This window comes from Rhinopithecus bieti, unplaced genomic scaffold (genome assembly GCF_001698545.2).
Source record: "Rhinopithecus bieti isolate Rb0 unplaced genomic scaffold, ASM169854v2 scaffold_36904, whole genome shotgun sequence".
In the NCBI taxonomy this organism is placed as follows: Eukaryota; Metazoa; Chordata; class Mammalia; order Primates; family Cercopithecidae; genus Rhinopithecus; species Rhinopithecus bieti.
Genome location: NW_016815705.1, coordinates 157,693 through 185,090, shown reverse-complemented (window position 1 = coordinate 185,090; position 27,398 = coordinate 157,693). Strand labels below are relative to the sequence as shown.

Below are 27,398 nucleotides of genomic sequence, written 5' to 3'. Positions count from 1 at the left end.
CGCCCCGCTAGTTTTTTGTATTTTTTAGTAGAGACGGGGTTTCACCGTGTTAGCCAGGATGGTCTCGATCTCCTGACCTCGTGATCCTCCCGTCTCGGCCTCCCAAAGTGCTGGGATTACAGGCTTGAGCCACCGCGCCCGGCCTAACTCTTTCAACACGTATAGCCAACAAAGTAGTAGTACAAAGAATATATAAAGAATACCTTAAAGTCAATAAGGAAAAGACAAAATACAAATAAAACGTGAACAAAATTATGAGCAGTCTTTTAAGAGAGGGAGAAAAATTGATGGTCTGAAAAATAATTGATGCTTAATGTCATGAACAAGATGACTGCACAGAAGCACATCAATTACAGACAGAATTGATACAAACATTTTTAAAAAGATCATTTTCTCATTACACTTTTAAAGCCTGACAATGCCACTGTGGGAGAAAATGTTGGAGCAAGGAGGACTTTGTGGGTAGTAATGCTGGCATAACTTTACAAAAACACTGGGCACTATCTTGTGAAATCAAACATGTTCAGCAATTCCACCTGTAGGTATATGCCATGGAATGATTGATTGAAATACAGATTTTGATTCAGTAGTTGTAGGGTGGGGCATTTTTTAACAAGATCCAGGTGATGCTGATGTTGCTAGTCCCTGGACTACACACTTTCAGTACCACGCCCCAGAGAATCTCTGATAGCTATGCACCAGAAAACATGAAAAATAATGATCATAGCAGCATCATTTACAATATAGTTTGAGACAATGCAAATATCCATAATTGGTAGCACGGAAAAATAAATTATGATACAGTAACACCACAGAACATTACATGCCAGTGAAAATGAATCAGTGTGGATGAGTATCAAAAATATTGAGTAAAACTAAATCTCAGTGCAATATATAAGACCAGTTATATAAAAGATCAAAAGCAAGCAAACATATGCGTGATGAACTCAATAAGGAAAGAAAGCAAAAGAAAGTTTATTACAATCTTCAAGATAACACTTAACCCTAGCAGCAGGATGATCAACATGATACAATTAAGATGCAGACAAGGTGCTTTTAAGGTACAATCAGTACCTAGTTTTTAAAACAGCATGCTGGGTACAAAGATATTCATTTCGTGTAATTCTTTAAACTGCATTTTATCATATGAATGGTTTTATAATAGAAAACAGAAGTGCTATGCACTATGCTCCTCTTAAAAATATAATATAAAAAAATACAAGTGTATAAAATAGGAAAGGGAGGTTAACAAAATATAAAGTGAAAAGCAAAATGTATGAAATTATATCTTGTATGGCAATTGATAAAATTTGAAGGGAAAACTTAAAAAGCTAATTTAGAAAGGAAGATTCTTCCAAGGGAATATCAAATTTACAGCTCTCTGGTATTCTAATTTGATTCAATGATTGTCTTTAAATGTACAGGAGTACATTGTTAGCAGTATATCCCTTAAACTCTTCTATAAGACTTTTGGTAGCAAATACAAATCAAATATCAGTAGTATTCCTGTGTAAGAGTTTAAATTGCAGTAATGTGATATTGTTGATTAAGGTCATTTATGCAAGTTCTGGAAACCAGATAAGCGGGACAGGCTTCAGAATATATTATTAAAATTAAAGAGTGCTCCATCAAAATAAAAGTGCACTTCATATCCACATAGAGTTGGGCCCAAGGATGACCAATAAGAGGTTTCTTCAGGGAAGTGAATTAGTCCCCCTCTGGCACCAAATCTGTGTTTAACTGCAAATCCCCAACTTGGATCATAGCAGACAAATTTTATCTTAAAAACAGAAACTCAGAGCAGGTGTTACCAGTTAACCTCCAAGACCAGAGGGACCTTGTATTAGTCCGTTTCCATACTACTATAAGGAACTACTCAAGACTGGGTAATTTGCAAAGGAAAGAGGTTTAGTTGACTCACAGTTCAGCATTCTGGGCATGCATCAGGAAACTTTCAATCATGGTGGAAGGCAAAGGCTGCTTTCACAAGATGACAGGAGGGAGAAATGCCGTACGAAGGAGGAAGAGCCCCTTATAAAACCGTCGATCTCGTGAGAACTCACTCACTATTACAGGATAGTGATAGTGAGAACAGCATGGGGGAAACTACCCCCATGATTCAATTACCTCCACCTGGTCCCTTCCGTGACCTGTGGGGGATTATAGGGATTACAATTCAAGATGAGATCTAGGTGGGGAGACAAACCTAACCATATCAGACCTTTAGAAATAATCCAGCAGAAAGTATCAACTTTGCATCCATAGGAACTCCTCATGGACAAACCAAAATGACTTCGTTGCAAAATGTGCCCTCAACACCTGAACAATTTAACTTACTAGAAGAGAATTAGTTGATACTAATTTTTATGTGTTAGACAATGCTTTTCAAAAATGAATTTTGTTTTTGTCCTTCCCTCTTACTAGCTTCAGATAGCAGACTGTTTTGATTCTTAAGGTCAGTTCTTGTTTAAGATAATAAGACTAAGCTCGATTTTATCTTTTAAGTATAAAAGGGATATAGATTCCGGCTTATTAGAAGTAGAGATCAGAATTTCAGATTCCATTTTTTCCAAAGGAACTGAAAATTGTTATGTAACAAGACAGGGCTGTTTTAGAAAATATTCATTTGATGTTGGCAGAAATTGCCGGTTCTCCTAGGATATTATATATATATATATATATGTAGAATTTCCAGACGTAGCAAATGAAAATATAGAATTCCCAGTTAAATTTGGATTTCACATCAAGTAATAATTTATTTATATAACTATGTTCCAAGTATCAAATGTTACATGAAACATACATACATTAAAATATTATTTGTTGTTGATCTGACATTCAGATTTAATTTTTTTTTTTTTTTTGCAGGAATCCCCTTCTATATAAAGTAATCATATTTTGAAGCTCAGTGATTTTAGAATTAAAGGATTCAATGTTGGACAAACCTGTGCATTTATTACAGAGGCCAGAAGGGCAATACCAGACCGGGCCAACCAGGGCAGATAGAAAATGAGAACAAGCAATTTTTATCAGATTAGTTTTTCTCAACTGTCCACAAGAATCACCAGAGATCTTGTTAAAATGTAGATTCTGATACTGTGGGCCTGGAATGGGGCCGTAGACTGTGCCTGACTAATAAGCACAGATGATGACAATAAACACTGAATAGAAGGGGATGAGCACAGTGGTTCTCCAAATTTAGTGCACTTGTGGAATCACCTGGTGGGCTCATTAAACACAGCTTCCTGTGCCCCGCCCTCGGAGTGTGGGTCTAATAAGTTCCCAAGTGGTGCTCATTTTGCTAATGTGAGAACACAGAATCAGTGAATGAGTTACCCTCACAGCTGATCTCTATATGCCTAAGCTAGTTATGTACCATATTGAAAGAGTAAAATTAAAAAATGAAATATAAGCTTGATTATACGTAATTAAATAAAAGTATCTGGTTTTAAAAATGAGTTACAATGCATGAGGTGATGGATGCCTCAATTACTCTTTTTTGTTTGTGACATACATTGTATGACTATGTTAAAGCATCACACGTACCCCATAAATATATACAATTATTATGTGTCCATAATAATTAAAATTAAAAAAAGAAAAAAGGTAAAAGAAAAATCTAAATACCTATAATGGAGGGAGCAGAATACATGATTAATATAAGTAAAAAGTACAAGTACAAATGATATAACTCAGTTCCTAGATTGTAGTACCCCAGTAGCAGTAGTAGCAAGATCTATCCCATTCCAAGGCCTCACCTCATTTACCTTAACATATTCTAGTGTATTTGAGGGCCTTAATCTGGAGGAACCCGATCTAGTTATTTTAATGTGGAAGTGGTGGAGAATTCTGGTAACAGAGCTTAAGATGGCTTTGAATAATCATTTCACATTGAGAACAGAAGCAAAGTTTTCTGTTTGGGATGACCATGAAAACTGGTGGTATTTTCCTCTCCTGAGAGGAGGCCCTCATCATTTTTTAGGCATAGGTTTCGGTTCAGGGATAAGGATGTTCCTGTTCAAACTGGCTCCGGCTCTCTAATATGAAGATTTTCTTACTTTCTCACTGAGCCACTCACACAGGCAACTAAGATGCGCCAAGGTTCGGCCTCATGGAGATGAGATGATAGAGATTCCAGCTACAGTGAAACAGTGCCACTGCATGCAGAGCTCAGGGAAGAATGAAGGCTGGGTCTCCCATGAACAAACAGAAAATAAAACGAGGCAAACTTTTTAACAGGGTGAGACATCTTACAAATAAGGTTGTCTCTTCACTGAAAAACACATACTACTTCCGGAGCTTCTCAGGACCATCTCCAGACCACTGTGGTGAGGCAGAAGAATTTCCACCTATTATAAATAGACCCACTGGCTGGTGCCAAGCAACCACACTCCTGCCGGTAAGCATCTGGTCCTGGAGGCTCTCAGTTATAATCAGTGACCTCATCTTCTGCTCTGTGCACCAGGACCACTCTTTCTATTTCCACTTTTCTGATTTAGAGGCAAGATTGGCCCACTGGTTCTCCGTATTTTCTCTGCAACCTACTTTGCTTGTAGCCACCTAAATTTAACCTCTTAAACCTGGAACTTGGAGAGAAATGATTCCTTCTTTTCAGGAAAACCATGGACTCCTCATGTAAATCAACCTACCCTATCCCCATAGACCAAAGCTTCATAAAAGAGGTGGAGGTAGCATTTGCCAACTAATTCACAAGAAGCTTCTCAAAATTAGTAATTTAAATATATCACAATATACATATACAAAATCGCCACATGTTGTATTGGTGAATATCCTTCAGTGGACAAAGTTGAGATTTTATCTAGTAAAAAAATAATAAAACAAAATTATACCCTTTATATGTAATTTTCAAATTCTTAGAAATGAGACATAGTTGAGGCTATTAAAGACAATGAAATAATAAAAAATAACCAAAATATTAAACAAAATAATTTAAAACTCTAAAATATGTTCTAAAAAAACTTCAAGAGCATGAACCAAAAGACAAAAAATCAATTTCAACAAAATCGAGGAATTCCCATTGTAACAATACAGAAGAAACAAATACAGGGTGTGGGAAAACAGTCCAGTAGGTAGAGATAGGATGGGACCAAGATTTCTAAATATTGACCTTGCTATATTGTTTTTACTTTGGCATCATGTGAATGTATTATATATCCAAAATAAGATAGGTATTTAAAATGTTTTAAAATGAATCTTGTTTAATAAAAGAAACACCATTGACAAAGTTAATTGGCACCTGGGAGATGATACTTGCTGGGATGCTACAAAACTGTCTGACAAACTTCTGTAACTCAGAAATTTTGCTCATAGAAAGAAATCCTCCTCCCCATTCTTATGGACGTACGTCCATAAGAATATGTATGTTGCTTTTACCTAGAATAGTGCCTGAACACAGAAAATTATTGATGTTATTTGTTGAAGAAACTAATGGTAACAGGAAGTTGGAGATACTCTGGGTAACTATCACTGGAAGGGTGAATAGTTACAATGCAGTGGATTCCCACTACTGAGGACTTTGCAACACAAAGATGCACACTTAGAAACAAGGAATTAATTTTAACTACATAAAGTTGTATGATAAAGAGAAGAAAAGTAATAAGATATATAACTCAATGCCATTCATGTTAATCCAGAATAAATTAACCCCAAATAATACACATTTTTCAGTAAAACATTCAAACAAAATATACATATCAAATGAAATGCAATAGTTGTCTATGATGGGGGATAAAACAAACAAGTGAGCTATTTAAGGACCAAAATGTTAATGTGCAATAAACTGGGATGTATGATTAACTCAACCCTCTTTACTCAAAGTTTTGGGGGAAAAACCCTGGTAGGTTAAAGATGGACACAAATACTTTGCTAATCCTCTTTCTTATTTTTATTTTTTAAAGACTAGGCAGTGAGGTGCAGTGGCACAATTACAGCTCACCGTAGCCTCAAGCTCCTGAGCTCCAGAAATCCTCCTGCCTTAGCCTCTCAAGTATCTAGGATGACAGGCAGAAGTCATTACGCTCAGCTGCTATTCCTTCCTTTGAAACATGGGGTTTATAATCCATCTCCTTGAATCTGAGTCATTTTAGAATTTCCGAGATGAGCTCATAAAGAATTCTTGTAGCTCCTGTGCAGGCCCCTTGAAACATTTGCTCTAGGGGAAGCCAGGTTCCTTGAAAGTTATCTGAGTACCCTGAGATAACGATTCTGGAGAGGTCACAGATAAACATTTCAGTTGACCATCCTAGGTCAGCCAAGTCTTCCAGCCATCACATCAAAATGCCAGACAAGTAAGTAAAGCCATCTTGGATCCTGCAGAGCAGCCCATTTGCCAGCTGAATACCACTGAGGGACTTTAGTCAATGGCTTCAGAGGAATCATCTGGTCAAGTCCAGGCTAAGCTCCTTATGCACAGAATCCTGCCATATAGTAAAATGTTATTTTAAGCCACTAAGTTTTGGAGTAATTTGTTATATAGTAATAGAAAACTAGAACCAAGACAAACAACAGAACCTGACTACCACCAGTTTTAAAGACAAGGAGCCGGGGATTAAAAATACAAAAGACTAAAAGTCAAATATAAACAAAATGATGTCAATACATTTCAAAGCTGTTTCCCACTCTTGAGTCAGATTCCTTCAAACCAAGGCTGCCACTGATATGTAGTTATACAGTTACATCCTAATTTAATTGTCCTTTTAGTCTCTGTGAGCAAGTCTCTTGTCTTTTCTACTTTTGGCTCTTGCCCCTAGTGCCATGTCCCAATTTAAACGGCCAGAGTCAGAGGAAGATGCACTTCTTTAGTGAGTGCTCCTGAATCATCCCACTCATACTAGCATGATCAAGTGGGAGAAAATGGTCTTGTATTTCAAAAGGATTGGAGAAGTTAGTTATTTCATAAGAATATAGAAGGTGAAAAGTTGGAATTAGAATAATCCTTTACAATCCTTGCCAATTTAAATGAAAATATTTAATGCCTGTGAGTCAGTATCCCAGAATAATAATAATAAAAAATACATCTTTTAGAAAGTAAACTCAAAACCAAAATATCTCAATTACTTTCTTGCCTTTAGAGTTCTAGACCTTTGGTCTTAGACTCCTATGAATTCCATAAATGGGAACCAAAGCTTCCATGAATGCCGAATTTGTGTGAATCAAGTTGTGCATATATGTATATATGTAGGAATAATTTCACAGACTTTATCAGATTTTCAGTTTGTTATCCCTGCCCCAGGTTAAGAAACACTACCTTAAAGAAGTCCAGAAATATAGGCTTATATAAATGAATTTGCCATTTTATTATGCACAATAATGTAACATATCTGTTACTTATCAATAACATTTTAAATAATGGCAACATAATACAAATTATACATACTTACATATGCTATGTATCAAATATTTTGGTCTCCTTAGCCAAGTGCTTCCTTATTTCTCCAGATTTTTTTTTTTTTTTTTTTTTTCTTTTTTTTTTTTTTTTTTTTTTTTTTTTTTTTTTTTTTTTTGAGGCGAGAGTCTCGCTCTGTCGCCCGGACTGGAGTGCAGTGGCTGGATCTCAGCTCACTGCAAGTTCCGCCTCCTGGGTTTACGCCATTCTCCTGCCTCAGCCTCCCGAGTAGCTGGGACTACAGGCGCCCGCCACCTCGCCCGGCTAGTTTTTGTATTTTTAGTAGAGACGGGGTTTCACCGTGTTAGCCAGGATGGTCTCGATCTCTTGACCTCGTGATCCGCCCGTCTCGGCCTCCCAAAGTGCTGGGATTACAGGCTTGAGCCACCGTGCCCGGCCTCTCCAGATATTTTTAATATTATTATTTGCAATTCAGTAAGTCTTCAGTGTATCTCAGATACAGTTTCAATATCTTTACATACTTTATTTCATTAATACTCACAAATGTTCTCTGTGGCAAATATTAAAATTCCTACTTTGCAGAGGTAGAAACTAGAGTTTACTTGTCCAAGGTTACATTGCTAGTATTGAATTATTACTTTATTTCTGTATTAATACATGCTTGATCAAAAAAGTTAAGTTTAATTTTTTTTCTGTTAAAGTCTTAATTTACAGACAAAAGGATGAAAAGGAATAGCAGTTAGTGGGTATATTTGAATAAACATCATTTTTAAAAGATAGTAGAATGCAAATCATTGGAAGCAGCTATGGGAATATAGGGATCACTTGACAAAGATTATAGGATAGGAGAAAGAAAGACAATGAGTCACATGACCAAAGCTCCACCTGGGAAAGACAGCTACTATTGTTCCAAATCTTAGTTCATCTAGGTTTAGTGTCCATCATGATGTAGCCAGGCTGACCCCTGAATTACAACACCATGGTCTCTTTTTCCTCCTGTACCTCCACTCCTCCCTGTTCTACTTTCCCTTAACTGCCTACTGCAGATCCTTGTATCCCCTCTCATCTTTCCATTTTCCTGGGCAACTCAGCAAAGTACCCTTGTGATGCCAGTTGCTAACACATTTCCCAAGATGTTTCCTATGTATTGCCTTTCCCACCTATATTTGAGGATTTTCCAGAATGAGGTCAATAAATAAAAAATCTGAACAAGTAACTCTAATTGGAAAAGTTACTACAGGGTGAAAAGAAGATCTTTTCAATGTTACTGTACCTAGGAGTCGGATTTGGGATAAAGTTCATTGTCAATTAGCATTTTGGATGATTAGGTTTTTACAGAGAAAGATTTGGCTGTCAATACCAGAATAAGATGGCATCTGAAAGTAGAAAAAAGAAAGAGCCTTCTTCAGCCTCTCTGGTCCATGTGTAAGGCAGGCTAGAGTGGTCCCTGAAGATGATTAAGAAGGCCTGGGAGTGCGAGAATGGAGGTCAGTCATGGAGGACATCAGTGACTCTACAATAAAGCACAACTTTTATGCTATCATTCATATACATCATGCATTGGAAATTTTTCCCACACAGCCACCACCCTTTACTACTCTTTACTGACAGCAATGGAAAAAAAAGACTTCTGTGGGCACAATGTAGCCCCTAACAAAAATAAACATTTCTGGGCAACATCCCTACTGAACACATACTCAGAAGACTGATAAGAAGCCCATCAATTAATTGCTTACTTTTTCTGTTTACTTCCATGTTAATAATACATAAGGACTCTTAACATGGGAAAGTATAATGGAAGAAAATAGAACTTAGCAAATGTAATGTCTTAGTAGGTGGTTCTTTAGCCCATTAATACTGACTTCCAAGTTTCCTTATTTTCCCTTGACAATGAAGAAATGATATTTTATTGGTAAGCCATTAACTTTAACTTCAAAAGATAAATATGTTCTGATTGTACACTTTAATCATTTGGCAGAGTAAAACCTAACCTTGGCAAATAGCTACCCTTAAAAATGTCCATTTTTAAAGAGTCAGATCCACAGTATCAACAGAAACAATAGTCTGTTATTACATAAGTTACTCAAAATTAGGACTCATGATATATGAGGGAAATATATATATACACATAATATATATAATATATAGGGATATATATTAGCACTTAGTTTTAGTTTTCTTTTATGTCTGCTATAACTAAAGTCAGATAAGATTACATTTTTTATGAAGTGAAAGTTTAGATTACTATATATAAAATGATGAAAACTAACTACAAACAAAATAAATCAAAATATGTTACTGAATGAAAAGAGTAATATTTCTAGTTCAATATAATGCTTATTGTTAATGCTCAATTTAACTGATATTTCTAGAATAAAGTATCACCAAAGCAACATTTCAGTTAAAATGGGATCACATTATTAAGAATTTTTGTGCTTGTTTTTCAGACAGAGTCTTGCTTTGTCACCCAGGCTGGAGTGCAGTTGTGTGATCTCGGCTCACTGCAACTTCTGCCTCCTGGGTTCAAGCGATTCTCCTGCCTCAGCCTCCCAAGTAGCTGGGATTACAGGCACGTGCCACCATGCCCAGCTAATTTTTTATGTTTAGTGTAGACGGAGTTTCACCATGTTGCCCAGACTGGTCTTTTACTGATGATCTCAAGTGATCCACCCACCTCGGCCTCCCAAAATGCTGGGATTACAGGTGTAAGCCACTATACCTGGGCTATATTAAGGATTGATCAAAAGGAATGCTAGTCATTTCTTCCAGTAACATTCACTATAGAATTATTCAGTAATTTGTATACTCATTTGTTTGAATTATGTATTAGTATTCATTTTCCCCATACTTTTAAAAGAGAAAAAGCTCTTGTTCAAATGTCCATATACATTTATTTTATGTACTTTTAACTTCTCAGGTTCCTATTCTCTTAATTTCCCCATACTTTACACAGATAAGTTGTTTAAATATAAACAATTAACATGGGTTATGTGTGGTTTCCATTGAGTTTTTATTTTTTTAATGTACCTCACTTGTACTTAAGTAAACAAAAACTGTGGTAAAAAGAAATAGCTCTATTGAGTCTTCATTTTGAACTTTACCAGTATAATGAATATTCAATTAGTCTTTACCTACCAGTTCATTGGATGATTATCATATGATATATATGTGTGTGTGTGTGTGTGTGTGTATATACTTAAAATACAGATAAAATGTAGAGGCATGTACAACCATGTTTAACCATTGGGTGATTCCATGAATAACTGAATCCACTAATCTTGGCCCTTTTCTATTTTTCGTATTATATTTTAATCCAATTTAATCTAATGATTACTTTTTTTTTTGAGATGTAGTTTCATTCTGTCACCCAGACTGGAGTGCAATGGCGTGATCTTGGCTCACTGCAACCTCTGCCTCCTAGGTTCAAGCGATTCTCCTGCCTCAGCTTCCTAAGTAGCTGGGATTACAGGCGTATGACACCATGCCTGGCTAATCTGTGTATTTTAGTAGAGATGGAGTTTTACTATGTTGGCCAGGTTGGTCTCGAACTCCTGACCTCAGGTGATCCACTGGCCTGGGCCTCCCAAAGTGCTGGGATTATAGGTGTGAGCCACTGCACCCAGCCTAATCTAATAATTTCTAAATTTCTTTAAGCTACCACATCCTGTGGTTTAATCTGTGAAATTACCAATTCATCACTCCTTCCTTCTTTCTAATGGTATATCACGAACTAAATTGCATTGTAATATTCATTAAGTTTTTTAAGGTGTTTTGGAATATTTAAATTCCTGTAGAAATGTTTGTAGATACTTTGAGGTGTCACAAGCTTTAAACTTAGAAACATTAGCATTCATTTAGAACTTGAGTTTTTATTATCATAAAGCCAGGGATAATCAATCACACAAATTAATAAGAAAGTGAGAGCAAACGCATTTCCAAAAAAAATTTCAAAACTCAGTGATATAATTTTATCTTCAAAGAGATAGCTTATTTTAATTAGTTACCTCTTTTGGGTAGTATTTTAAAGAGGGCATTTGTCTTGGGTATCAAGAAATTTATTGAGGTAGAGCAGTTATCTACAAACTGATAGTCCACAAAAGCCTAAATGACATATATAGATATTTAGATTTTGGTAGGACAAGAATTTGGATGAATAAGAGTCTATGTCCTGTTCAGTGTCAGAATGATTGTTATCCTTGGCAGTCCACTTAGTCCATTCTAGAGAGAGTTACCTCCAGGGTCAGTGTGCTCTATGCCTTATAAGTAGAATGACTATGTAATTTATTGTTCAAAAATCAGGATGCTGTGGTGAGTGAATGGAGGTGCTATATATAATTATCTCTAAACAAGCATAAACCAGGAGTCCCAGGGAAACAGGGATGTATAGCCACCTTCTTTCAAAGATTCCTGTCCCATGGCTGAAAGCTTTTTATTAGAAGATTCTTATGCTGAGTCAAAATCCATTTTCTTTCCATTTTAATACAGTCTATTAGAAAAAATATAATGTGATTTTATTCATTGATATATAAGTTTCTATGATGGTAGAATTTTAGAGTTAGAAAGTTTGAATAAGAAATCAAAGCCAGCTTCTTATTCAATTCTCACTAGAACATCCCTAAAAGATCAACATCTAGACTTTGAACATTTCTAGATATTACTAGATTTGTAGCTTACCACACTAAAAATCAACCCATATACAGCGTTTTCTGGAAAGCTTATTGATCTAGAATTTAAAATTGTATCTATTTTCTTATCTTCTCAATCTGTACAAACGTATAAGCTCTTCTCCATAACAGCTCCTTTTAATAAAAACACTACACCATTCTTTTTTTTTCCTTTTTTTTTTCTTAGAAGACGTCTCGCTTTGTCACCCATGCTGGAGTGCAGTGGCACAGTCTCAGCTTACTACAACCTCCACCTCACAGGTTCAAGAGATTCTCCTGCCTCAGCCTCCTGAGTAGCTGGGACTACAGGTGCATGCCACCATGCCCAGCTAATTTTTGTATTTTTAGTAGAGACGGAGTTTCACCATGTTGGTCAGACTGCTCTTAAACTCCTGACCTCAATTGATCTGCCTGCCTTGACCTCCCAAAGTGCTGGGATTACAGGCATGAGCCACTGAGCCTGGTCCACCTATATTTCCAAGTCAAAGCTCCATTCCTTTCACTGTTATTTATATAACATAGGCAAAGGCTGAATGTGTTAAATGTGTCACCCAAATTTCATCTGTTGGAAAATTAATCCACAAATTTATATGCTGATTGGTGGGAGGCCTGTGGTAGTTAAATATGGTTAAATAAAGTCATCAGGGTGAGACCCCCCCACATTGGTACTTGTGGCAAAAGAAGAAGAAAAGAGACCTGAGCTGACAAGCATGTCGTTGCCCTCTGCCATGCTATGACACAGCAAGAAGGCCCTCGACAGAGGCCAACACTATGCTTTTGGACTTCCCAGAATCTCCATAACCATGAGCTAAATAAACTTCATTTCTTTATAATTTACCCACTCTCGGGTTTTGTGTTATAGCAAAAGAAAATGGACTGAGACAGCTAGTTTTATATTTAGTTATATTTGATTTTGTGTTCACTTTGAAAAATTGAAAACTTATTCAGGAACTTGGAATCTATATTCCTTAATTTGAAAAAAAATTTTTGTGAAAACATAATTAAATCATGCTAAAATGACAAAATTTTCTAAATTATTAAGTTGTACAAAATTCCTAGTTGATCACAATTTTCAAATGTATTGTTCTGTTTTTGTTAACAACAGAGATGTTACACTAAGAATGTGCAAAGTTTATAAAACAATTAAAAAGCCAAAATGGCATAATACAGCTCACTTACTAATGACAATTCTGACAGAATACCTTTCAGTAATAATAATAGTATCATTCTAACTTCATTTATCTTATTTTCAACCATATAAATTAGAAACATTTAACTTTTTGATTTTTTTTTTTTTTTTTTTTTTTTTTTTTTTTTTTTTTGAGATGGAATCTCACTCAGTCGCTCAGTCTGGAGTGCAGTGGTGCAGTCTCAGCTCACTGCAACACCTGCCTCCAGGGTTCAAGCGATTCTACTGCCTCAGCCTCCTGAGTAGCTGGGATTACAGGCGTGTGCCACCACGCCCAGCTAATTTTTGTATTTTTAGTAGAGATATGGTTCACTATGTTGGTCAGTCTGGTCTCGAACTCCTGACCTTGTGATCTGGTTTGATACTTTTTATCAGTGTCCCTGTGTGCTTAGAATATAACTTAATTCAGTGTGCAAATATTATATGTAATTTACAATTCACTTGCTGAACTGAAGTAACCAACAATAAGTCCTTCATTATTTTGAAACTTCAGTTAAATCAATTTGTAAAATATAACAATCATTTAATTTTGGTGCATGTTTCCTGCAATTAAAACATAAACATCTTTAGGCAATTGATATACAATTTGTACCTACCACACTGAGGATGTGTTAACGAATCATGTATATGTGTGTGTATGTGTTCTTAAGTAGACCTTTCACACCAGATATTTCATAGCAAGGCAGTATCATCATGATAGCCACCAGCCTTTAGGCACCAAGAATTCCACATTAATAGTGCTTCTGATAAAATCAGGCAGAAGGCTTATTTGTTAAATAAACTTCCTATTTCAGAAATCGTTTCCCCTTCTGTTTTTAAAGCCATAGCCCAGCCTTCCTGATCCACCTTTTCATCGCAGCTTGGATCCATTGTCTAGCATTCTTTCCTATTGAAGATTTACTGCAATGCTCTCAAACTCATAATCCCACTTGATAAAGATATCTAATAAATATAGAATTTTTATTTTCTAGACAATTTGTATTAATATCCTGAGGAAGAACTGCTCCTAAGGGAATGTAAATTATTAGGGTCATGAGATAATCTGTCACTGAGAGTTTAATGTCCTGTAAGAAAGTTTGTGGTGTGTTTATTTTGTTTTTATAAGTGACTATTTTAAAGAGACAATTTAGCACATCTGAGAAGTTTATCAATCTTATATTATTTTTTGGTAGAGAAAAGACTAGGTTTCTTAATTCTTTAAGCCATTCTTGGATCACTTTCCTAAGAGTTTATGTAGCTGGGTTATTCCAGATGTGAACTCAAATTATATTTAAAACAGCCAAAAAAAATGAGTATAACATAGGAATTTAGGCAAAGAAGAGTAGTTTCAACATTGGAATCCAGGCAAAGATGAGTGCTATAGTTTGGATATTTGGCACTCCAAACCTTATACTGAAATTTGATCCCCAGTGTTGGAGGTAGGGGCCTAAAGGGAAGTGAAGGTATATCCTTCATGAATGGCTTGGTGCCATCCTTGCAGTAATGACTGACTTCTCGCTCTATTGGTTTCCAAAATAGTTTCCCTGAGAGCCAGTTGTTAAAAGGAAACTGGCACTTTCCATCTCCCTCACTCTTGCTTCCTTTCTTTCCCTGCAAGATTTCTGCTCATGCTGACTCCCCTTCACCTTCCACCCTGAGTCGAAGCAGCCTGAGCCCCTTACTAGAAACCAAGCAGATTCTGATGCCATGCTTCTTGTACAGCCTGCAGAGCTGTGAGCCAAATAAATCTTTTTTCTTTTTAAATTACTCATCCTCAGGTATTCCTTTATAGCAACACAATCAGACTAAAACAGTGAGTATTATCCAAGCAAATGCAAACCACCAGAATATCTAATTTGGGGGACTTAACTGAGAGTATTAGAGATAAGAAATCTGCAATGTGTAACCACCTACGCCAATAACATTATATATATGACTGCAGCTAAGTGTCAGAGTGATCTCCTCAATTTTGTTAAGAAATTAGAATTGAAATTTAGTGTAATTACTCATATAATTTTAAGCTATTCAATTTCAGTTACATTAGATTTAACTAGTAAAATTGAGATAATCTGAAGAACAGGTTGCAAGATGAAAGGAGTTATAATAAAGCCTCCATGTGTACTTGAATAATATTTAATTCAGATGTAGTACTCTTACATCAAACAAAACTCAGCCAACTACTGACCAAAATCCATGCATTTTTCGTAAGTGTTCTTGATCATTTGCACCAATTTGAAAAATTTTATAATTTCCTATCTTGACTAATTCAGCAGGTTTAGGGTAATGGAAGGTAATCATGACCCATCCAATCTAATTGGGGTAGAATTTATCATTATAAAATTTCAGACTTAGTTGCATATACAAAAAAAATGATTAGACTAGAGGCATCCATGTTTTATTTGAAGGAGAATCAGAAACAAGATATACAAATGATCATGGTATCTGAACCCTAGAAGGTAGTACTTATTCTGTGAATCAACATACACTAGGTCTGGGTGTAGTGGCTCACGCCTGTTATCCCAGCACATGGGGAGGCCGAGGTGGGCAGATCACGAGCCCAGGAAATCAACACCATCCTGGCCAACATGGTGAAACCCCATCTCTACTAAAAATACAAAAATTAGCTGGGCGTGGTGGTGTGTGCCTGTAATCCCAGCTACTTGGGAGGCTGAGGCAGAAGAATTGCTTGAACCCGGGAGGTGGAGGTTGTAGTGAGCCGAGATCACACCACTGCTCTTCAGCCTGGTGTCAGAGTGAGACTCCATCTAAACATATGTGTTTATATATATAGTGTATATATATCTCTAGTGTGTGTGTATATATATACATATATAAATATATATAGTGTATACAGATATGTGTATATAGACACATATAAATATATATATATATCTAGTGTGTGTGTGTGTGTATATACATACACACACTAGAACTTAAGTTCTATTCACTTTAGAAATAGTTGGAAACTATCCAGATTTCATTATGATAAAATTATTTTGAGAACCTAATTATTCAAAATAATTGTTGAAATGCTAATCAAAGTCAATGAGGATGCAATGGTCTACCCTTCTGCAATTCAATATTTTTGTAATATTCAACAAATAATATTTATACCATCTGCTTATTAGTTCTATTCCATGAATACGACTCAAGATATTTAGGAAGAATTTCTATAATATAATCACATTAATAGATTTACTTAAAACTTTAATTTTAACTGTTAAGCTAATAATTTTATTTTTGTTCCATGTATACAAACAAACCCCCTTTTCATAAGGAAATATATCTGATTCTGGTATTCTGTTCATGCTTATTGCCCAGAGAGACCACTGACTTCACGAAAATCAAACAAACAAGCAAAACATTAATTTCGTTCAACTCAAGTCTAAATCATTTAACAGATATTTCTGGGGCATATGAAATGTGCTATACTTAGGAGAGATTGTTTTAACAATGTATAAACCAAAAAAGCCATAAAGTCTAAGATAGACTTTACTTCAACAATTAGATTATTTTAAAATATCTTTTTGTATATCAGTTAAATTACAACATACATGTAATAACCTCAGAGAAAATCCTTGACAATGTATATAAGAGGCAAATAATTTGTCACCAGAATACTTGAAGATCTATGAATACATAAAAGAAAGGCAAAAATATTCAATGGTAAAATGAACAAAGCATATGAATAAAAAGGATGACTAGTTTATTTACAGAAGAAATCCCAATGTCAATAGAAACTTGCAAAATATGTTCATTGCTAGCAGCAATTGGGGGAAAAAACAGATTATCTGTGCAATTATCTATATAACTATAAATAAATATGTACATATATGCCTATACACATATATATGCAAAAACAAAAAGATTGATAATCTAGAATGTTGATAGTATACAGTAAGTGCTCAAGCATTGTTGGTGGGAGTGATAATAAAGTACTTCAAGAAGTTAAGAATTTTTGACAATATCTACCAAGATATAAATCTACATATCCATTGATCTAATAAATTTAAGTAAACTTTGTTTATAGAATATTCTATGAATATATATGAATAATAATAACAGCTAATTGTTTGATACTTGCCAGACATTGTCTTAAGTGATTTATATATCTTATTTCACTTAACTCTCAAAAAACTTTATGTGGAAGGCCATATTTTTCTAATCCCCATTTTATAGTAAATAAACTAAGTGCAGAGATTAAGTAAAGAAAGATTAAGTAGAGTCAGGATTTGAATTAACTCAGGTAGTCTGCCTCCAGTGCTCTCATTCTTAGTGCTTGCACATCCCTCAGAAATATCCTCTCAGGTTCACAAAGAAGTTGTCACAGGAGGGTTTCTGTAACTCTTTTGTAGTAAGGGACAACTGAAACCTACCTAACTGCTTGTCAATATTGGTATGATTAAATAAGTTTTGATATATCCATGCAATGTGAAACTATTTCTCTACAAAATGGAATAACAATTCTAAGCAAATAGTATATAAAACACTGCAGGGCATAATATTAAGGTAGAAGTAAAGGAGTTACAACAGTACTGATTTTTAAATATATGAATATGTATCCACATATGTATGTAAAGGCATAAGAAAAAGATTTGAAGGATACATGGTAATGGTGATTGGGACTTATATATTTCATTTGCCTCTGACATAGGTTATAAAATAGTACAAATATAATAGATTGGAGCTCAGTAAGCTCTAAAGACAAAATCAAACAAAAAACAATAAAACAGATATAGCCCCTTTATTCACATCATTTAGTGGGGTTAAGAAATACTTGAAACATGCATAAATGCTACATTAGGGAAATTACAGGAACCACTGGAGTCCCTGGGGGGAATTACATCAAACCTGATTGACAGGGGTGGATGATTATGGTACTTTAAGCAAAGGTGGCAGCATTCATTAACCACTCAAATACTCTTTTAGACATACAGAAAAACTTCACAGTAAAAGGGAGCATGTTAAGCTTGGAGACCCAATGAATGTAGTTCCACATGGCAGGTATGTGGAAGTCTTGGGAAGAAAGTGTACAAGAAAAGACTGGAAAGTTGGGCAAGGATTGGATCTCACAGGGCCTTGTTGGCCACGTTCATGGCTTTTGACTTTGTGTTAAGTCATTCAAAAGTTGTTAGGAAAATAAGAAACCAGTGATAATTTGGTTTGGGAAGGTCCTCCAGCAGCGCTGTAAGGATGGGTGAGGTGTAGGCAAGCTTTGAGACAGGGAGACTGCTATGGTTTGGATGAGGTGGTGTTCCTGCCCAAATTTATGTTGAATTTGATTCCCAATGTTGCAGTGTTGAAAGGCAGGACCTAGTGGGAGGTGTTTGGTTCATGGGAGTGGATTCCTCATGAATAGATCAATGCCATCTCTGGATGAGTTACTTCGAAAGTGGGTTGTGCCTTCTTCTCATGTTTGGTCTCCTTGTACATACCCATTTCCCCTTCCACCTTCTGCCATGAGTTGAAGTGGCACAAGGCCCTCACCAGATGGGCTGCCTGATCTTGGACTTCCCAGTCTGCAGAATTGTGAGCCAAACTTCTTATCTTTATAAATTACCCAGCATCAGATATTCTGTTATAGCAACACAAAACAGACTAGAACAGAGCCCCATCAGGATAATCCGGAGGTTGTGTGGATGAAGGTGAGTCTGGAAATGAAGACAAATGAATGGATTTGAGAGCAATTAGAAGGTAGAAAAGAAAGGAGTTGGAGATTCACTTGAAGACTTTGAGTGAGAAGGAAGAATCTAGGAAAATGTAGGCAGTTCACATAAGAATCATATTAATTCTTGAAAATGTGTTTCCCATGTATTAAACATTTAATCTTATTTTTCATTTAAACTAATTACATGTGCTCATGTAGACAGTTCACTCTTCAATGGCAAAGACAACATTTTAAAAGTGTTCATAGTCCCTCCTACTTAACATAATGACAAACAAGTATTTAACAAGCACTTAACAAGTGAAGACAGAAGCAAGGCAGAATCCTTATTATAAAAATACAAATAAAAACCCATAAAATACCAATAAAAGGACCAATAATAAATGTTGACCTAATGCCTTAAAGAATTAAAGAATCCAAAACTGTTTTAATTGATTGTAGCAATGAAAAGCAGTTGATGAATATAACTGTCATTCTTTATTTTCAATATTTAGCATTTTAGGGCATCACACAAATAATGCATTATGTGTTATTATAACATGGCACATTAAAATAATTTAGAATTTTCTCCTCATCATACCACATTTCCTCATTGGTACTATTGTTGCTGCTGCTGAAAAAGCATTTATTAAAAAATAAAAGTTCAAAACTCATAGGTACAAATGTACTTTATTTTAGAAGTGCTGCACTCTTTTAGATGAATTCCTGTTAATCCAACCAAAACTAATATTCCTAGATCATTACAAAAATATTCACACTGCACATTTTGCTGGAAACAAAATGTGGTTGCGAAATCAGCCTGGAACATTTTCATGACTTACAGAAGAAATTAGGCCCTGCATTCAAAGAGCTGGTTATTAAATATTGTACTTTTCAAAAAATCAGCATGTCAAAAACACTAGTATTTCATAGAAATTTCAAGAGATGGAAATGAATATAGGCTTTAAACTTTAATAACAATGCAAAGATGCTGCTAACAAAGCCTGCCTTTGGTGAGTTGATTTTCTTAAGCATTTTAAAAGGTTAACGAATAGGGAGTTAACCTTCAAAGTAAGTTCAAGGAGTCTGTAATTGCGTGTTTGTGTTTAACTGGAAGAAAGATCAAACTACAATATTGCCAAAGAAAAAATAATCTATTTTTCCTAGTTACATATAAATATCTTTAAAAGTATGTTTTGGGAGCCTTTAAATTTAATTTTAATATGTTTCTGCTCAAAACAAGAATGTGCATCAAGTAAAGGAAGAAGAACCTGGGTGTTATATAAAACCACTGATTCTAATCACCATGCCTGTGGATATACAGCTAGAGATCTACTTTCTCCCCCAAAAGAAAATCACTATTTATAAAACAGCCACAGCATATCAAATATACAGAAAGTATTATGACTATAGTTTATCTTAAAGTTCTTAAGCTTTTTACCTGTGACCAAGAGGAAAAGAAAATGTTGCTTTTTATAATGTGGTATTCTGCGAATCGCAGTTTTTGCTTACATAACTTCATTTCAAAGGATTTGCTAGGACAATCAGATTGGTTCAAGCTGAAACAGCTCAATTACTTGTAAAAACTGCCTTAGGCTTTAACAGCCTACAGGGCTTTAAAAATCAATGATACTATAGTATTTGCATCCTTAAGAAGACAGCCAGAAATCAAACTAAACAAATGCAAAAAAAAAAAAAAAAACCAAAACTCTATTCTTGAACACTATTTCAAAGTATGTCTATTCTTCATTTACACACCTATTTAGAAGACATAAGTAGACCCTACCAACTTGGTCAATATTACCAAATGGCTAATGAGCATAGGCCAGGACTGTTAGGATATACAGTAAACATTGTGAAAAAAACTCAGATAAAGGTATTCACACATGTAGCCATTTATACATCTCATTTTTCACTTTAAATTAATTGGGAATCACAAGAAATATAAAAACCAAGATGTACAAAAATAACCTTATTTTAGTTTGTGGGCTCTTGTATTATGTTGCTCTGTTAGACAATTTTATTGTCTGCTTTTATTGTGCCTGTTAGACTTTTGTATTAGCCCTGGAGGGTAAGATTATATTACAATGTGCACCTATGATTATGGTGAAATCATAAAACCCTAAGCACATACGTAAACCAAAGGAATTTTCTTTTTCTATGGAAAACTCAGAGGAATTGAAACAGCCTTTGCAAAAATTATAACTGAGAAAATTGTAACAGTGAAAAGGATCTGACCTACCCAACACCATCTTGCTTCTAACCTCCAAACTGTCCTTGTTCATTCCTGGGTGCAGGCCAAACTAATTTTGGGAGTGAATTTAGTGTAATGTTGAAAAAAAAAAAAAAAAAAACAGCCCTTTCTGAAACAAACCACCTTCTTGCCTAGGGACTAGTCTGCCTAAATTAGCCACAAGATTAAAAATTATGGTTTAGGAGTCATGCAGCCAGAGGCCACAAGATTCTGAACCTCTCCAAATTGCTCCTGGGGATTACATCACTGTTGTGATGTAAAACCTAAGATCATAGCTGTAGATATTTTGCAGACCCTGCATTTTGATGCACCAGCTGATACCACTCAGACAGGTAATCTGGCTCAAACAGCTCTGTGATCCCACTCAGGGACAGAAGACTGCAATCAATACCCTATGATTTCATCTCTGACCAATCGGCACTCCCCATTTCTTGACTCCCCCCGCCCCTACCAAATTATCCTTAAAAATCTTGATCCCTGAATTTTTAGGGAGACTGATTGGAGTAATAATGAAACTCTGATCTTCTGTACAGCCAGCTTTATGTGGCTTAAACTGTTTATCTATTGCAATTCCCCTGTCTTGATAAATCAGCTATGTCTGGGCAGTGGGCAAGGAGAACCTGCTGTGTGGTTACAGAATGATATAACACAGGAACAGAAAACCAAACAGTGCATGTTCTCACTCATGAGTCGGAGGTGAACAATGAGAATATACGGACAGGGGGAGGGGAACATCACACACCAGGGCCTGTTGGGGGGTTGGGGGCTAGGGGAGGGATAGCATTAGGAGAAATGCCTAATGTAGATGATGGGTTGATGAGCGCAGCAAACCACCATGGCATGTGTATACCTATGTAAACCTGCACATTCTGCACATGTATCCCAGAACTTAAAGTGTAATAATAAGAATAAAAGAGATTTATGAGGAAGGCCCTTCACTTCTTTTTTAACAGTGGGTCCTTATCCAGGGCTGGATCAGAGAGGTGGGATAAAGGCTTATTTGTCATAACTCTTGTGAAGAGTTTCCCTGGTATAAACCAGACACCCATGGATAATTCAGCAAAAAGAAAGAAAGAAAAGTGGCTCTTTTTTAAAAGTTATTCATTCATTCATTCTTCTAGTTATTCAACAAATTTTTTTTAAACAAAATGACAGGAAAGTTGCTAGGCACTGTAAATAGTTGTCTCTGAACTACTTTGGATATAGAGAAAAGTAATAAAAATTAAAACAATATGGTAAGAAGTGACGATGGTTTGCCCATGTTATCAAACTTCAGGGAATACAAAGAGAAAGAATACCCAGATAGTTCAAGACAGATAGAGCTGAAACATTCCTGAAGCTAACCAATAAAGTAGGCAGGTGAGATTTTATAGAGTATATTGGAAGTAAGTTATTGTCAGAATTAAAGTTATAAAGGCTCAGCACTTAGACTGAAGTTTGAGAAACTGTCTACATGAAGAATACAATTTCAGAGTAGAAGCCCACATGTAAAAAGCGGAAATCTCACAAAACATATTGGAAAAATTAACAAATATATAGAGGAATTTCTAGAAAGAACAAGTATTATTTATTTCACCATGTTAAGGAAGTTCTGGGAAGCTCAATATAAACTCATAAACTCTTCACAGTTTTTCATAAATATGCATGTGTGTGTGTGTGTGTGCATGCATGTGTATTATAGTAAAGGATATAGTTTCTAACTGTGGATGTGAATGCATGTAGTTCCCACCCCTTCTTCCTGAACACATACACCAGATTCTCTCTTTACAAACTCACCCATTCCCCAAGGGATGAAAAATAGAAAATAAAAAATTCCATAGGATAGCAAAGAAGTGTATGATTTTGACTTTAAATTAAAATGACCACCACTCTCTTAGCCTAAATTAACAATGGTTGAAATTGTTATCATAAAAATAATAGATTTCTGACTTCCTGAATACAACCTGTTTTATTTGTTTTTGGATGATCTGAAATCCTCCCAGGGCTCAAATTGTTTTAGACATCCAGCTCTAGTTTCCAGTCTGCGTCCATTCTTCCTTTTTCAGGGAGAAGCAATTCATTGTTTTATGTTTCAGGTTTGGGGTTTCCTCCCTCTGCCCACACTATTGCTGGTAGATTCTGTTTGGATGAACGGAGGCAAGATGGTGCACTTCCAGGTTCTTCATCACCAACTTTTCCTGCACACGCGAAAATGTAGGGGCGCCCGGGAAGGTGCAGATCAACCGGGCATGCGCCAGGTGACGTCCATCCGAAGAGACCGAGATTTACCTGGCCGCACCTACGGAATGCGCCCCCCACATGCCCTTGTCCCGCCTATTGCCCTCCCACTCCTAGAAAAGCCGCTCCTGGCAAGCGCCAACTTCCTCAGCCCCCACTCCTGTCGGGACTGCATCAGGAACTTCCTCCAAGAGCTCCACCGGGTGACTCTCTCGGCCTCCTTTGCCAGAGGCCGACAGACCTCACCCTCCACAACCTTCTTCCCTGAAGCTAGGTGACCAAAAAATAAATTTGCAGTTTTGCTCCTAGCCTTGCCTACTCGCTGGTTCTTTTGTCCTCGCTCTGGTGGTCTCAGAAAAACAAATGAGATTCTACCATTGCTTAGCTGCACTGACTGTCTCTGAGACACACGTAAGCATAAATGCCCTTTAGAAGTTCTTAGATATCTTCAACACATTCCCCAAAAGTCCTTGTTCTGCCTCCCAAACTACTTTTCTAGAGTTAAATAAATCCATTTTATAAGAACAATAACCCCAAATAATATTTATTGTAATGTAAAATCTGCACTTACCAGGATATACAAGCAGTCCCTATTGTGCAACATAAAGTCATTAGTTCCAGATAGCAGGCATTTTTTTCCACCCTTTACATTCTAAAGTTAGTCATTTCATTACAGTTTGAGAGATGGTTCCATCATTTATCTGCCTTTTTCATTCAGTGGAAAATTATACAAAAGACTAGCACAGTACTTTTCACAAATATTCATCATGGACGAATATAATACACGTGATTACAATTATTCTCAATTACTCATATTCCTGAGTGTACGTTGCATGCAATCACACATAACACACTTTTTCCCTCCATTACTCCTTTATTCATATTTGAACTTATATATTTCTACAAGCAATGATTTGAATTCAAAAAGTATCATCAAAAGAAAATGAAAAGGTTATATAAATGTTACTGCCTTGCTGTGAATATTACACGCTTTTGCTGAATTCAACTCTGAACATCTGGACTAGATTTCTACTGTAAAGAGAAATACATCTATGCGTGAAATGGTGTTCCTGGTAATAATAGCTTTTTAACATAGAAGAGGCTTGAAAACGTGTGAAAAAGTCCTTTTCCTAATCACACACTTAAACATACAATGCCCTCATTCTTCTTCTCTATATAGGATGCTGGATCTTAATCAGAAACTTCATACTGCTCCTTCCGCTCCTTGTCTTCTAGGTACTTGTATATAAAAAAGTTTTGGCCGGTGCGGTGGATCAAGCCAGTAATCGCAGCACTTTGGGAGGCTGAGGGGCGGAGCACTGGAGGTCAGGAGTTCGTGACCAACCTGGTCAACATGGTGAAACCTTGTCTCTACTAAAAATACAAAAATTAGCCAGGCATGGTGATGGCCACCTGTAGTCCCAGCTACTGGAGAGGCTGAGGCAGGAGAATCACTTGAACCGGGAGGCAGAGGTTGCAGTGAACTGAGATCATGCCCCTGCACTCCAGCCTGGGCAACAGAGTAAGGTTCCGTCTCAAAAAAAAAAAAAAAAAAAAAAAAAGTTTGAATTTCCTTATGTGGACTAAACTTGGACCTTTTCCTCTCTTGTCCAAGTTTCTATCACGCCCTATAGACCATACAATCTCAACAGATGGGTTTATTTAATCCTGTGTAATGTGGGTTAGTTGCTGATATAGGAGTTAAGACGAAATTACTTAGGCAGACAGTGAGGGTACAGGAGTTCTTGGTAAGGTTTTCCTTTTTAATGAAAAGCAGCCCCCAAATCATTTTCTAACAAAGAGCAGTCTGTAAAATTGAACTGCAGATATAGATGCCCGCAGCTGGGCCAATCATGTTCAAAACAGCGACTCCATCTTCCCTTTTCTCTTTGGCAGCCACATGTACAGTAAGGAGCAGACAAGATGGCGCCAGTGGAGTGGCAAGTCCATTTGCATAATAAGATTAGGGTGGGGTGGCCAGCCTTGCCGCACCCCAGACGTAAAGGGCATACCTGATCGAACCATTCTGTGGACCCTAGTAAATCAGCCTCCTCAAGGCTGCCTATAAAATCCCGTGCATCCGACTCTGGTGGTCTTTCCCTTTCGGAAGTCCTCTTTCTCACCAGAGAGAGGGCTGTCCTCCTTTCTCTCTCTTCTGCCTATTTAACCTCTGCTCCTAAACTCCTCCTGCGTGTCCCTGTCCTAAATTTTCTTGGCATGAGGGGACAAACCCCTAGTATTTACCCCAGACAGCGTAGCCGCTTCATTGCCAATCTGATTCTGGCATAAAAATATATGACAGATAAAGAAGGAACTCCAAAGTATATTTCTTTGCCATGTTTTGAAATGACCCTGCAAAGACATCTTTTGTGGGGGAAAATCTGCATCTAGACCTTTCCTTTCCAGTCCCTCCCAAACCTGAGGAGATTAACTGAGAGTTTAGCTACCTTTTAAAGGTGTGAATAGGAAACACTTGCCAACTATTGCCTCTAAGGTGGCCACCTATGATACTTCATCTGCATAATAAGAACCTTTGTTTCCACAACCTCCTATCTTAACCCAGTCACTCTCCCATTGATTCTAGGTCTTTAGATAATAACTTGACCAAACCAATATATCCCTCATATGCATTCACCGATGTGTCTTATGTCTCTCTAAAATGTATAACATCAACCTATAACCCAACCGTCTTGGGCACATGTTCTCTGGAACTCTTGACACTGTGCCTTGGGTCAGGTTCACTCAAATTTGGTTCAGAATAAAGCTCTAAATGTTTTACAGAGTTTGACTCTTTTCATTGACACTTAAATTTACCTTCAAAAATCAGAGCATGCCAATTAAAATCAAATAGGCTTTTCTAAGCCAGCTAATAGATTATATTACAGAAAGAGTATGCAGGCCTGGATTTTTGTTGTTGTCCTTATGGGTTACATAATAATGACAATAATGATGCTAATGACCATAAGGCATATATAAAAACTGAGTCCATCTGTATCCTTATTTTCTCCCTTTTAAATGCTTCAGCTTTTTTCTTTCTTTCTTTTTTTTTGTAATGTGGCTATTGCAGATATCTAGAAAACCATAACGAATGTAATTACTAATAATCCCACCACCCAGTAATAGGATTTTCTCATTTTTTCCTTTTTAATGACTTTCAATTCTTAAAATAAGTCATGTACGAATATTGAGAGAATTTAGAAAATATATAAAAATATAAGGAAAAGAATTACCTATAATCTTACCACCCACTGATAGCCTATATTTACTTCTATTTCAATACATACACTTCTCTGTAACTAAAGTATGAAAACATTTTAGTCTTATATTATTTTCCACACATATTTATTGATGAATAATTTACTATGTTCTTCAGAAATATAAATTTGAATATCTGCCTAATTTTCTATCTTGTTTCTGTATGAAGTCATTTAACCTTCCCCTACTAAGATATTTTTTAAAATATTCTTAATTTGAGTTAATAATAAATATAGATCTCTCTGTACAGCTTGCTCCATTTTTCCAACATAATACTCAGGTTGAGACAAAAAATACAATATTTAGGTGTTTGAAATATGGTTCTTATTTTACATCAAAATTTACTTCATAGTACAACTGTCTCATATACAGTTTTCTGCAATATTATGGAAATAAACAATATTTTAACTAGTAGAATAACAGTAATAATGAAACACATGTTCAGTATGTTTCAATTTTATTTTCTCCTGTAGAGAAAGAAAAATGTCAGAATTGTGTACCTGGGGATATGATGTAGAAGAAATCTTTAAATTCATCCATCCAAACTTCTGCCAGTCTCCTGTTGTTCTTGTTGATGACATGACCAGTGCCACCAGGAAAAGTGTATGGAGTTGCCTTCCGAAAAACATGACCAACATGGGAGCAAGTAACAATCTCCAAGGAGCCTCCACATTGCCAAATCTGGGAAAAGGAACAATCATTGTAAATAATGCAATAATATTCTATGACACGAAGCAACTGAAACTTAGGCTAAATCTTCAGATCTTACATGTTTCAAGCAAATACCTGACGCCAAATTTAGAACTAGTACGCTATACTTACTTTTGGCA

At 36.1% G+C, this 27,398-nt stretch overlaps 1 protein-coding gene across 1 annotated transcript in view; it reads right to left on the bottom strand.

Moving 5' to 3' along the window:
• Positions 1–27,398, bottom strand: part of GALNT13 (polypeptide N-acetylgalactosaminyltransferase 13) — a 213,279-nt gene that overhangs the window by 127,414 nt on the left and 58,467 nt on the right. The window contains exon 4 of the mRNA XM_017853575.1: positions 27,069–27,249. Coding sequence (XP_017709064.1) covers positions 27,069–27,249 — 181 coding nt within the window. The remainder of the gene's footprint in view (positions 1–27,068; positions 27,250–27,398) is intronic.